Source organism: Manis javanica, chromosome 13, assembly GCF_040802235.1.
Source record: "Manis javanica isolate MJ-LG chromosome 13, MJ_LKY, whole genome shotgun sequence".
In the NCBI taxonomy this organism is placed as follows: Eukaryota; Metazoa; Chordata; class Mammalia; order Pholidota; family Manidae; genus Manis; species Manis javanica.
This window is the reverse complement of record NC_133168.1, coordinates 68,117,165-68,130,418: the sequence shown is the minus strand read 5'-3', so window position 1 is coordinate 68,130,418 and position 13,254 is coordinate 68,117,165. Positions and strand designations below refer to the sequence as shown.

The 13,254-nt window shown below is 39.9% G+C and overlaps 1 protein-coding gene across 13 annotated transcripts in view; it reads left to right on the top strand.

Moving 5' to 3' along the window:
• The window catches only part of SYNE1 (spectrin repeat containing nuclear envelope protein 1), a 418,491-nt gene that overhangs the window by 191,934 nt on the left and 213,303 nt on the right, over nucleotides 1-13,254 (top strand). For all 13 annotated transcript variants that reach the window (XM_073219768.1, XM_073219776.1, XM_073219775.1 and 10 more), the window contains 7 exons: nucleotides 22-134; nucleotides 1,461-1,666; nucleotides 2,704-2,859; nucleotides 6,069-6,360; nucleotides 7,165-7,337; nucleotides 9,603-9,912; nucleotides 11,065-11,229. In XM_073219768.1, the coding sequence (XP_073075869.1) occupies nucleotides 22-134; nucleotides 1,461-1,666; nucleotides 2,704-2,859; nucleotides 6,069-6,360; nucleotides 7,165-7,337; nucleotides 9,603-9,912; nucleotides 11,065-11,229 (1,415 nt within the window). The remainder of the gene's footprint in view (nucleotides 1-21; nucleotides 135-1,460; nucleotides 1,667-2,703; nucleotides 2,860-6,068; nucleotides 6,361-7,164; nucleotides 7,338-9,602; nucleotides 9,913-11,064; nucleotides 11,230-13,254) is intronic.

Genomic DNA, 13,254 nt, shown 5'->3' with positions numbered 1-13,254 from the left:
CATTTTCATTACTTTCAAAAGAGTCTATGCAGGAATTCCAAGAATGGTTTTCTGGAATAAAGATAGCAGCAAAGGAATCATCAGACAGAACTGGTGACAGCAAAGTTCTCGAGGCAAAGCTCCATGATCTCCAGGTAGGAGAGCTGTGCTCAGGTGCCTTCAGGTCAGACCTAAATCATCCCTTCCCCTAAATATTCTTAGTTTTTTCAAATTTTTCTTCTTCCCTAACAGAATTAGATTTCTTGAGTTATAATGAGTTAGGTAATGTGAAAAGTAAGTTAAGAAAATAAGTTAGAGCTACAAAATTTCTGAAACCCTTTCCTCACTCTTTTAGCCAATTGACCATTCTTTGGAATTCATTCAAAACTGTGCCTAGTTTTAATTTTTGCAGCAATAAAAGCATAAATAGTTGTATCTATTTTATACCACTGTTTGGAGGAGTTTTAAAAAGAAGGAAGACATGGCTTGTGTTTTTTAAAACCTATGGTCTGAATTTGGAGAGAGGATATATTCAAATTAAAACAATAGATAGTATAGGAATTACAGTTTTACTAACTATGAAAGATGTGTTAAGTTCAGGAAGGACACAGCCTTGGTTAAAGAGAGTTAAAAAGTGATTGACAATTCAAACTGAGTTCTGGCCAAGTTTTTTGAGCAGGTAATGTGAGTAAAACACTATATTAAGTATTGTAAAATAACTTTTTAAAAAATTAATGAGGAACATGAAGATTTTGTGGCATAATGGGTGATGATAATTATGCAAATAACTCATTAGAAGTCAGGGAAGGAAGATCATTATAATATAGGAAACTGATTGCAGGATGCATGGCAAATTCAGATGTGGAATTTTCTTTTTTAAACTCGAGGTAAGTCGGGCTCCACCACAAAGACTCTGCATGGTAATTGCAAATGCCAGCCCAGAGCTCAGGGGAAGATGAGTCTGGCTCAGCAGTCCTGGGGTTCTTTTGCTCTGGGGAAGCCATACCCACGCGTATGAGCTTCCGACCAGGAGGTGTGTACTCAGAAAAGAAGGGACCTGAGGTCGGGGTTTGGTGAGCAGGACGGATCAGAGCAGGAGGGAAGGTGTGGACGCAGCTAACTGGTGAGAGGACAGCACACTAGCCGCGTGAGGAAGTGGAGCCTGAGCTGGTCGGGACCGTGAGAACGGGGAGAGCCTGAGAACATGGCCTTTCTGAGAATATCCTTGACATCTCGGCAGCGTGCACAGCTTGTCCTCAGTGGTTCTGGTGACTGGCTGGGCCTGCCCTCCGTTATGAGCTTTGATTATACGCAGTGGCGTACATTGTTCTCACTCCAGTCTTGGTGAAGACTTTCTTCCTCTGGACTCTGTTTTACTTCTCTTGCTCCGTCTCAGCTCAGAATTGTAATTAATGTTCCCATGCAACAGGGTCTCTGAATAAATGCAGATATTTTATATTACCCTTTATTTCCTGAAACAGAACATTTTGGACTCAGTCAGCAATGGGCAGAACAAGCTTGATGCCGTGACACAAGAAGGACAAACTTTGTTTGCACATCTGTCTAAACAAATTGTCAGTAGCATTCAGGAACAAATTACAAAGGCTAATGAAGAGTTTCAAGCATTTCTGAAGCAATGCCTAAAAGACAAACAGGCTCTTCAAGATTGTGCTTTAGAACTTGGAAGGTAGGTTGTTTTGATAAACATGGAATTCATCATGCATGAAATGTTTTCAAAGACTTAGAGAAGAGAACCATTGCAGATAATCAAGTAGTATTTGAAATTGTGAGCTTAAATTACAGTAAGCTTTGGGCTGAAGTACAGTTCATATCAGGATAATAATTGATTGCTCATACTCTGATGGTTTCATTTGACTTTATTTTCCATATAGAAAAATTAAATAATTATATTCACTAGTACTGTAAACAGTATAAATGCATATTATTGTTGTTTGTGGGGTTTTTTTGTTTGTCTATTTGGTTAACTCATGATATTAGATTAGAGCTTTGACACCCAGGTTTAGCCAAGCCAAGTCTTTTCCTTGTGTCCACTTCTGCTGGGTTGGAGTCATGGCAGAAACACCTGTTGAATTTATGTGAATCAAGATTCCAATCAGGAATCTGTATCAACAGGGGTGAATACAAAATCAGAAGGAAAAAAAAACTTATTGCTGGGGGAAGAGGATGTCAGTAAGATCTGAATATCTTTCTGGTGGCAGAATCATTTGCCTGACTCTTGTCTAGGTTTTTCTAAAAACTTAGATTGTTTTAAAAATGTAGAGCTTTGTGCTCTTGTGCTATATTCAAATCCCTGTAAGATACACAAACACAGAAATGACTTTTCCTTCGTTTCCCAGGGCTTCACTGTCCCACTTGTCCATTGGGACTTGTCCTCTTGTCCCAACTTTGTAGTAAGATACAAAGTTAACTGCACATTTTTATGGGAATGTAAATTACTAATAATTACCAGCTGTGATTAGCAGGAAATCAATTCAGCATGATAGGGCGATTCCTTTTCTGCTTGCATCTCTTGAAATGTTTCCATGATTTTTCATTTTGTTACTGAAATAAGTGATCATTTGAATGGGCCTATTGTTGGGTTTTCTTCCATCCATGAAAATTCACGAGACCTTAATTGCTGTAGATGTTGTGACCTCAGACGTTAGAACTGGTTGTTATAATGAGTACATTAGAATTTCTCTAAGGTGCTTTTCTTTTCTTTAGCTTTGAGGACCAGCATAGAAAACTGAACTTATGGATCCATGAAATGGGTGAGAGGTTAAGTACAGAAAACTTAGGTGAGAATAAACAGCACATTCCTGAGAAGAAAAATGAAGTCCATAAAGTTGAAATGTTTCTGGGCGAATTACTGGCTGCAAGGTATGGTGCAGAAATGAAAAAGTCCTTTCCCTCCTAACAAGTGTTTGTCTGTCTGGTCGGCTGGTTATTTGGTTTGGTTGTTAGTTGGTGGTGGTACATGTTTCTATCCCTAAATGTGTGGAATACAAATGATTGCACCCTGTTTTCTATGGCACTGTGGTATTTATCCTAGGAGAACATAAGGCTGGAGGTAAGACCTGGTCTGCATCCCAGGTCTACCTCCCTTTGCTCCACAAATTGGACAGGCCACTCATTTCCTGTATTTCTTGATAATAGCTTTTAAGCATTGTGTTAATAATATTTTCCCCTCAGGGGTTATTATAAGGCTATATGGTGATTATAAAGATATTTTTTTTCATTTATACAAATGATGCTGTAGACCCCAATTTCCATATATTCTTCACACAGTTCAGCCTCTAGCTACATTTCCAGTCGACCACCATCCTCATAGTATTCTTAGTAAAGGAAAAAGTAGGGTCCCGGAGTCTGACTGTCCAGGAGGTTCCTCTTGTCCACTGCAGTATTTGTCTCTTGTTGCTTCCAAACTGAGCAAGTGTTTCTGGCTCCTTTCCTAGGCAAAGGTCTCTGGCTTGTCTTTTGACTCCACCGCCTTCAGGGCTTTGCTTCCAAAATTCATGCTCCACCCCTGGCATTTTCAGTTGCTTCACTGGAAGCCGGCACATTTTCCATCCGGGGAGTGCAGCTTGACCCAGAATTCCTCCGCTCTCCTCTTAGGACGGACGCACTTCTCCGTGAAGCAGCAGTGGCCAGCCCCCAGCCTGCTTACGCAGGCAAATCAGCAATAGTGATCGACTGAATGAAAATCATCTAATTCAGATCATCTTCATTATCTGCGTCTCCTGAGTCCTTTTTTTTGGTCAAACCTGCCTAGTTTCCCTTGCCTTGAAAAGCAAACCTGCAAACAAATGCACACACACAACTCACACCTACAGCTGTTCCGGGTGTGCTGGTTTGATGACTGTTTTATAATTTCCCTGGAATGCTCTTGTCCCATCTCTGTGAGCCCTTACTGTGGAGTTAACTCTTTGTTGACTCTGCACCCTGATCCCCAAAGGTGAGTTCCTCAAGGCCAGGGACCTTTGAGCCTCCATCACTGTTACACAGTTGACCCCCTGAACAACATGGGTTTGATATTTGTGGATTCATCACAGACAGATTTTTTTTTTCAATAAGTATATTGGAATGCTTTTTGGAGATTTGCAACAATTTCTTTTTTCAAAAAGAAAAAGCATTTGCTTTTCTCTAGCTTACTTTATTGTAAGAATACAGTATATAATACATATAACATGCAAAATATGTACTGATCGACTATTTATGTTATTAGTAAGGCTTCCAGTCAACAGCAGGCTGTCAGTAGATCTGGGGGTGTCAAAAGTTAATATGTGGACTTTTGACTGCATAGAGAGTCGGTGTCCCTAACCCCCTGGGTTGTTCAAGAGTCAACTGTATTCCCATTGTCTAGTATAGTGCCAGAAAAATGGAAAATGTTTTCTAAATTAACAGAATATTAATGATATAACCTATTTATAACTATAAATAATAACCATATAATCATTCTAACCATATAACCTTCTGGAAATTACACTGCAATTTATTTGCTTATTAAATCTTGAGTCTTGTCTAGATATAGTATAACATAACCAGACCTACTTATCTCCTTCTTCCAAACTTTTAAAATGACTTTACATATTCTTCTTAAGGGTGCCTTGCTGATATTCCAGGACCAGATGCTAAGAGGCCTTCAGTGTGTTGGCCTCAGGTCCCTTCTGCCTGGTTACCGCTGCGGACAGTCCCACCACACTGTGCTGGGCACCCAGGCCCTCCAGCTGGGCCACCCAATTCTCACTTGCTTGCCTTTGCTCCCTCCCATTCCCTGGGTTTTTTATCATTATATTTCCAGTACTTCAGATATCTTGGAGGGATGCCCTGTATTTTTTAAAAGTATCTCAGACTTGAGAATCATTAAATTTTTATCATCCATGAAGCAATTCTTCTTGTGGTAACAAGTAATATGTTAGCTTGAATTATTACTTAACTTACATCCTTGCTTAAGCCATCTTCTCATCTCACCAGATTATAAGAAGTATATTTTATTTGATTTTACTTTTTATTTTTTTAATTAGTTTGTATTTTATTTTATTCTTTATTTCTTATTAAGGTATCATTGACATACACTCTTATGAAGGTTTCACAAAAAAAAACAATGTGGTTACTACATTCACCCCTATTATCGAGTCCCCACCCATACCCCACTGCAGTCACTGTCCATCAGCATAGTAAGATGCCACAGAGTCACTACTTATCTTCTTTGTGCTACACTGTCTTCCATGTGACCCCACATAGACCATGTGCACCAATCATGATACCCCACAATCCCCTTCTCCCTCCCTCCCCACCCACCCTTCCCCACCCCTCCCCTTTGGTAACCACTAGTCCCTTCTTGGAGTCTGTGAATCTGCTGCTATCAAAGTGTATTTTAGAGTCAGGAACCCCATAAGCACCCATGAAATGGCCTTTTGAAAGAAATTTTTTTTCGCTTTATATCTGCCAAATGATATCTTGGGTCCTGAGGGTGTGAGGTGAATGTAATATCCTGGCTTCTAGGTGAAAGCCGTGTGGACAGAGCCAGACAGAGTAGATGAGGTGATAGAGCAGCGCAGGGGCAGGGGACGCACAGAAGGGGACCCTGTGCCCTCCACCCTCTCTGGAGTCATCTCGATGTCCCTGGGGGTATGATGCCTGCTGAGATCTGCAGGGCCAACTAGAAAAGCAGAGGAGAGCAGAGTTTTCACAAAGGAGGGATCTCCATGTATGTGCAACAGAGCAGAGTATTGGGGGAATTTCAGGTTGCTGTGTATGGTTAGAGCATTAAATAGGAATGGAAAGATGTGCGAGACGGCTTGGTGAGGCAGGTCTAGGACATGTTTTGAAGCAAATTCCTAGTAATATAGTGGGCTTGGATCTAGGCTTAGTGTAGATTGACTCAAATCCCCTAAAGTATATCGACTACCTGATATAAAATATATCAGAGAATGTCAGCAGCCTGCCCTGTGAAGGTCACCAAGATCTTCATTTTAAAGGCACGTCAGCTATGAGCTCTTATCTGGTCACTGCTACAGTATCAATGATCATTTGTCACTCTGCTACACTCCCAAATGTCAGAATCAAGTTTTTTTATGTTTTCTTAGAGAGTCTCTTGACAAGCTTTCCCAAAGAGGGCAGCTTCTCAGTGAAGAAGGCCACGGCGCTGGGAAAGAAGGACGCATGTGTTCCCAGCTCCTCACTAACTACCAGAACGTTCTCCGAATGACCAAAGAGAAACTGCGGAGCTGCCAAGTGGCCCTGCAGGAGCACGAAGCCCTGGAGGAAGCCTTGCAGAGCATGTGGTCCTGGGTAAAAGACATTCAAGACAGACTGGCCCGGGCAGAGAGCACTGTCGGAAGCAAAGCCACCGTGGAGAAGCGGCTGTCGCAAATACAGGTACGCACAGCACAGTGGGAGGCCAGCCAGACATCTGATCCAATCCACCAATGTTTAAGTTGGGTCCTAATTGTTCTGTGAGCCTCTAAGTGAGGATAATGTGGGCAAAATGGAGAAACTGGGCAAAAAAGGATGTGATATGGAGAGATCATTTTTCCCCTTTGTAAAGGAATATTTTTGTTGAATAGCTTTAAAATAAAATTTTAAATTCCCTTTAGTATATATTCAGCAAATGTTGTAGAATACCTTCCTGCAAGCACTGTGCAACAAGTTGCTAAGAAGAGAGATCAAAGTGAGTCCTTGCTTTCTAGGAGTTCACAGTCTAGGGGGAGAGGCCGTCCTGTGAATGGTTTCTTGCAGCTGTGCGTGTGTGCAGGAGCCGTGACTGCGCAGGCTGGTGAGGGCTGAGAGCACAAAGGAGACTGTGGTCAACCAGGTGACCTTGAAAGATAGGAATTAGCCAGGCAATGAGAGTAGGGAATGGTTCGGTTTTTGACAAACACGTTTTCCTTTTCAAAATAATTTATTTTTGCTCTGAAACCAATGTTCAACAAAGTTATAGTTTCTAGGCTACTGGCCCAAAGTTTTCCAAGAATTCAAATTGGAGTTCATTTTTGAACTCCCTGACTCCTGATGTGTAATATTTAAGTAAAGTATGGTCTGCAGTCAGGTCCAGAGCTTGCGTTCTTGCTTCCATTTTAAAGCAACTTATCCCCCACCTTGAATCTCATGGGAAACATAACCGGTTTTAAAAATACCAAAGTTTCAGTATTCCTATTGACAAGTATTCCCTCTTCCTCATAGGATATCCTCCTGATAAAAGGTGAAGGAGAGGTCAAGTTGAACATGGCCATCGGCAAAGGGGAGCAGGCCTTGAGAAGCAGCAACAAGGGAGGTCAGAAGGTGATTCGAACTCAGCTCCAGACCCTCAAAGATGTGTGGGCTGACATCATGACTTCCTCTGTCCATGCTCAGAGGTACAGACCTGTTTTTAGTGTTTATTTGCCTAAACAAAACTCAGTGGCTTAGTAAAATGAACGTGCTGAGGGTATCCTATGGTGGAGTTAACAAGTACGTTAATTTAGCTTGTTGCATGCATGCCTGGTTCTGCTTAGACGGTACTTTCTGTGCAGGCGAAGACTGGTTTTGTTTGCTTGCTTGCTTGCTTTGCATGTGTGTGTGTTTAATATTTATATTTCCCACAATCTCTCTCAAGGAATCTTGCACACAATATGGGCTCAGCAAGACACTACCTTTCAGTTCATCAAAGCCAGGGTACACATGGTCTTTAATAATTTCAATAACTTTGCCCTTTTTAAAGGAACACACAGGAAATTGTTGTTAGCAACTGTTGTGCTTAAGTATGAATCATTTTCTCAGACACAAGTAATACCACCCACACTGAGATTGTGGAATGTGTGGGGAGATTTTGGTTGTCACAGTGTGGGGGCATCCGGCATCCCTGGCACTTGGTGGCTGAGGCCAAGACAGCCAGCATCCTGCAATCTATGGGACATTCTCACACAATCAGTGGGCAAGTGGTTGACAGCTGCCTGGATGCAGTGCCCCTGTCAGGAAGCCCTGCACCAAGACACTGATGAGAGAGCAGAGGGCACTCGTGGTTATGCCAGGTGGTGGCAGTTCTGGTATATTGATGAGTAAGAGGTTCTCACCTCCCTCTCTCTTTTGAGTATCCACAATGACCTTCAGTCAGAATTATGCTAAAATATGTCCAGGACCCACATTCTGGAGGCTAGATACACTGTTAGATCACTGAAGAAGTGTGTGCTCATTAGGAATATGATAAGTAAATGCATAAAAGATTAAAGTTCATCACAAAACCAAACAACACTGCAGTTACCCACTGCTATGTAAGCCACAGCCATGTGGTCACACCTACATTTGGGAGATTGTGTTTTGTTGTGTTTCCTTTGAATATGGAGCACAGGTGGTAACTCCCAAAGCCAGCAGGACTTGGAACCTTAGTAATAACTGATAATGGTCATCAAAAAAAAAAAGAAATCAGACCCCCTGGTTCTGTTATTCTATAGAGTCAGTTGCTGGTGCATGGACTAACTGCCTTGTGCTTGGCAATAGGCCAGTTTCATAAAAGCAAACAGGAATGTTCTTCAGATATTGGAGTAACATGTTCAATAAAGAAGCAGCTTCAAGTCCTTGATTCCCCTCTTTCAGTAAGAAATGAATTTAACAACTACATATTGAGCAATAGCAGTGCTCCAGTTATCATGCTAACATAATGAAAGAAAACGGAGTAGTTTTGTCATCTAAGTGCTTAGAGGCCAGGGTAGGATGCATTCCAAAGACTGTGACTCAGATTGTGTTACTAACACACTGTGAGACTATAGGAAAACGCAGGGCTGGGGTGGCTTCCAGACAGGTAACATTGACTTGTGTTTTCTAGAAGTTTCTTTGAGTAAAGGATAGGATTTTAAGGTTTGTATGATGAGCTTTCTATTGCTATATAAGGAACAATTTGAGCAAATTCTGAAAGTAACATTTACTACAAATATAACTCCGGATCATAGGATTGCATTCAAACGAGGTGGAAGGGGTCACTGAAGGTGAGCTTAGAATAGTTCATAAAGCTAATTATGCAGGTAAATGCCAGTCTGGAAAACCTTTTACTTGACTCTCTGGAGAGCTATTTGCTTAACCATTATTTATATAAATTATGTGACTTTATTTCTTATAAATACATTGTACCTTCCTTCCTTCACACATAGAACACAGGGGCACTAAGCATCATGCATGTATATCCTAAAGTGAAAATCAATCCAGTGATATTATTTAACCAGAAAGAATACCTTAAATTTTGAATTCCAGTAAATAAATAATTATCTGATTTCAATAAGTTAAACCAAGTCCAAGAAAATTAAGAATATATATTAAATAAAATGTATTTGATGTCCATTACTAATGTTTTAACAACATAATACATAAATTTGTTCATTTAGGACAATTAGCACTTAGAAAACAAATCTCCAGATGCATACATAACTGCAACATCTTACTTCAAATTTTGACACAGATTTATTTTTCTTTGAAGAAACTATGTCATGGGTCGGAGAAATAATATTTCTCTCAGCACTTAAAATCTGTTTTTCACAGCCTGCAGTATAGTGCTCAGTAAAACAGCTTACAAGGACTCAATGCCCCCCTAATTGGTTTTCAGTGGAGATGTCAAGACAACTTATTTTACAATATGTGACATTTAATTCTAGTGCTTTGGAGTCTGTGATTAGCCAATGGAACGACTATCTGGAGTGGAAGAACCAGTTGGAGCAGTGGATGGAATCAGTGGATCAACAAGTAGAGCATCCTTTGCAACTGCAGCCGGGTCTGAAGGAGAAGTTTTCCCTTCTGGACCACCTTCAGTCCATTGTATGTGCTGGGGAAGATCACGCCAAAGCCCTGCACCGCCTCACCACAAAAGCCAGGGAGCTCTACCGGAAGACTGAGGATGAGTCTTTCAAGGAAGCAACTCAGGAGGAACTGAAGACACAGTTGAATGACTTAGTGACTGTTTCCAAGGTTAGTGCTTTGTATTGAAGACGAAACTTCAAAGATCAAGTAAAGAATACCCTGTAGGTTGAATTCGAGGGAAATTAGCTGCTCACTCTTTTTTTACTTGTGAGCACGTGTTAATGTAAAGGAATTTCTCACCTATGGCTGTCCATGAGTTTTCACTTCCTGCAATCTTGGGATTATTTTTTATTCTTTTTTTTTCCACCTTTCTCTGCTTAGAATGTTCATCAGCCCATTTCTTTGCAAGATTGTCTGAGCCTCAAATGTCAGTGTTTAAAGTTCTTTTCCTTTTACTGCCACTTATATTTGTTTTATGAAAAGCAAGTCTGTTTAACACCCAGATTTCAATTGTGTGCAAAGTGTTTTGTTCATTTATCATCCTGGCAAAAATTGTGTTTCCCTATTCTCCATGGTATAGACTCCTTCATATAATACCAAGATTTTCTTTTTCAACTGTTTCTCTGAATCTTTACTTTCCTCCATCATCTTCCTTTTGTGGATGTTAAAGATAATAACAGAGATTTTTTTTCTTTTTTGATTTTCCTTTTGGGAACTCTCTTTGTATTATAAATACTACAATTTTTAACATATTTGTTAGTTTATCTTAATTTTATTTTGGTAATAATTAAGAGAGCTATGACTCTGGAGTCAGAAGGACCTAAATTTGAATTCTGGCTTTGACCCTTTTTTGGATGTGTTACTTTGGGCACGTTGTTTAACCTCTGAATCTCTGTAAGTGTCCTTTCCTATAATATAGGGATAATAATTGTATCTATATTGCAGGGTTGTTTTGAAGATTAAATAGGTAAATGTATTTAAAGTGCTGAGCATAATACTGTACCACAAAAAATTGCCTGAATAAGAATAATTATCACGAGTATTGCTAAGTGGCTTATCAATGAAAGATGTTAATCACCATTCATTAAGCATAGATTTTTATTCAAAGGTAGACTAAAGTAAACTTAAAGGACAATCATTGCTTCCTCCATGTCTTTCAATGTAATTGAGATTTGGTCTTTTCATTTTAAGTATTAAACGTAGAGACCATTCAGGGATAGGAATGAAATCTCCTGAGATCTTTAGGATACCTGTTGTTTTGTCTGACTTCATAGTCTTAATGCTGACTACCATTGACGTTGCCTTTTCTTTGTTTACTAGGAGAAAATGAGGAAAGTGGAAGAGATTGTGAAAGACCATCTGATGTATTTAGATGCCGTCCAGGAATTCACAGATTGGCTCCATTCAGCAAAGGAAGAGCTTCACCGGTGGTCAGACATGTCTGGAGATTCTTCAGCCACCCAGAAAAAATTGTCTAAAATTAAGGTCAGAAAATGGACAGATATCATAACTTCATTGTTTCATTGGTTCTTGAGTGTGACATACCTATGACGAAGATTCCGTGGGTAAGAGTCTATTATTTAGAATGTTTCCTCCTTACTTGCTATTTGTTGGTGTTTAATACCTTGCACCTCACAAATTATAGACATAAGAAAAAAAGGAATTTAAAACACTTCAGACTTGAGAGCAAAATGGAACACTGTCTGTGTATGCTTCTGTATGCAGTTGTGCTTACTGCTGTAGTCGAGAGGCTAGGAAATACATGCCAGCTGGGTGGACTCCCAGTCCACAGATAACCATTTTTTAGCTCAGTGGAAGAAATTTTATTAAGTAACTTAGTTAAATATATTTAGACAATAGCTTGGTAATGGTGTTCTAGATATTTTATTCTGCTTTCCTAGCCAGCAGTACAACAGAATGGAAGATAGTATTTTAAAGGACATTAAAATTATTACCTACTTTACTCTTTATAAGGGCAATTTAAAAATTAGGAATTCACATATCTGAAGGAACTGGCACAAATATATTCCTAGTTACTTGAATATTAAGTTGCGATAATTTTCCCCCAATAGAAATAATAGATTTTAATGTAAAAGTTAAGCAATAATGAAATCCTTAATAGTTTAGTTGTAGATGGGGAAATGTTGGGACTAAATAGTGTAATTATGGTCAGGAATTTAAAACTGATTGTGTTCTGATCCCTGATATCAGAACATAATTACCATAAAAATAGGAGTTAATGGCAATAGTAACAACTATATTTTGAGGATTTACTTTTAAGTGCTTAGAAAGTATTATCTTATTTAAACCTTAAAAGGACCGCATAGGTTTTAAACATAATCACATAAAGCCACTTTTTAATTATGTAATTCTTTGATACATTTGTATGATTTGATACATTTCCTTGATGCATTTCTTACTGATATTTTAATGTATTCATCCATCCACCCATCTGTCTGTTTATTCAGCTATGGTTGTGCATCCCTCAAGGAACTTGCAGTACAGTAGGGAACAGTGGTGCCCAAACTGATATTTATAAAATAATTCATTAAAGGTAATGATAGCTCACTCTACTTTTAGAGTCCAGGCTGCAGAACGAGACCCTGACACTGCATCCTGCCTCTGCTGACTTTCTAGAGTGACTTTGGACTAGTCACATGATGTCCTCAAGCCTCAACCTCTTAATTAGAAAAATAACAATAACAATACCTGCCTCACAAAGTAGTTTGAAGACCATATTAGATCATGAACATAAAACATTTAGTATCATGCTTAATTGATAGAACATGCTCAGTAAGACGATCCAGTGGATTTGGTAACTGAGTGATTTAATTGGCCATAGAAAGACAGGGTTGGAAAAGTCAAGCTACCAGTCAAGACTTTGCCTAGAGTCTGCAGAGCTCCCTCCATCTGAGGAAAACAGCACATGAAGAGGAGACATGTTACAGAGGAGGGGAGATGAGGAATTCAACTGTAACAAGTGGAATTTGAACTGCCAGGTGGTGCTGTCCAGGAGGCAGTTGAATGTTCAAGTCTGAATTTCAGGCTAGGAAGCTGGATTGCAGACGCGGAAGTGGAATGATCAGCGGGTAACTTGTAGCGGAAGCCACAGAATGAGTGAAGTGAAGGCCACAGGACTGAAACCTGGGTGCTACCAATATTTAAGGATTTGAAAGGGAGAGGCAGAAAGGAGAGGAAAAATAATAATAAGAGGCAGACCAGGAAGATGTGGTGTTCCCGAGGCCCCTGGTGGAGGAAGTGGTCACCCTCACAGAAGCAGCAAGAGGCGGCCATTAAGAGGAAGACAAAAGAATGCCCACTGGACTTGGCACTTAGGCTATTTGGTAGTAGTCATTGCCAGCCACTTCCATAGGCAGCTGAGGCGAGAAACTGGATTGCGTGGGCTCGGGAGTGAATGGCAGAGTGTAGACAAGATAGCAAGGATGGGCTAATATTTTAAATGTTGATAAGAGAAAAGTAAGATAGTCTTTTAACAAAGGCTCTTTCCTG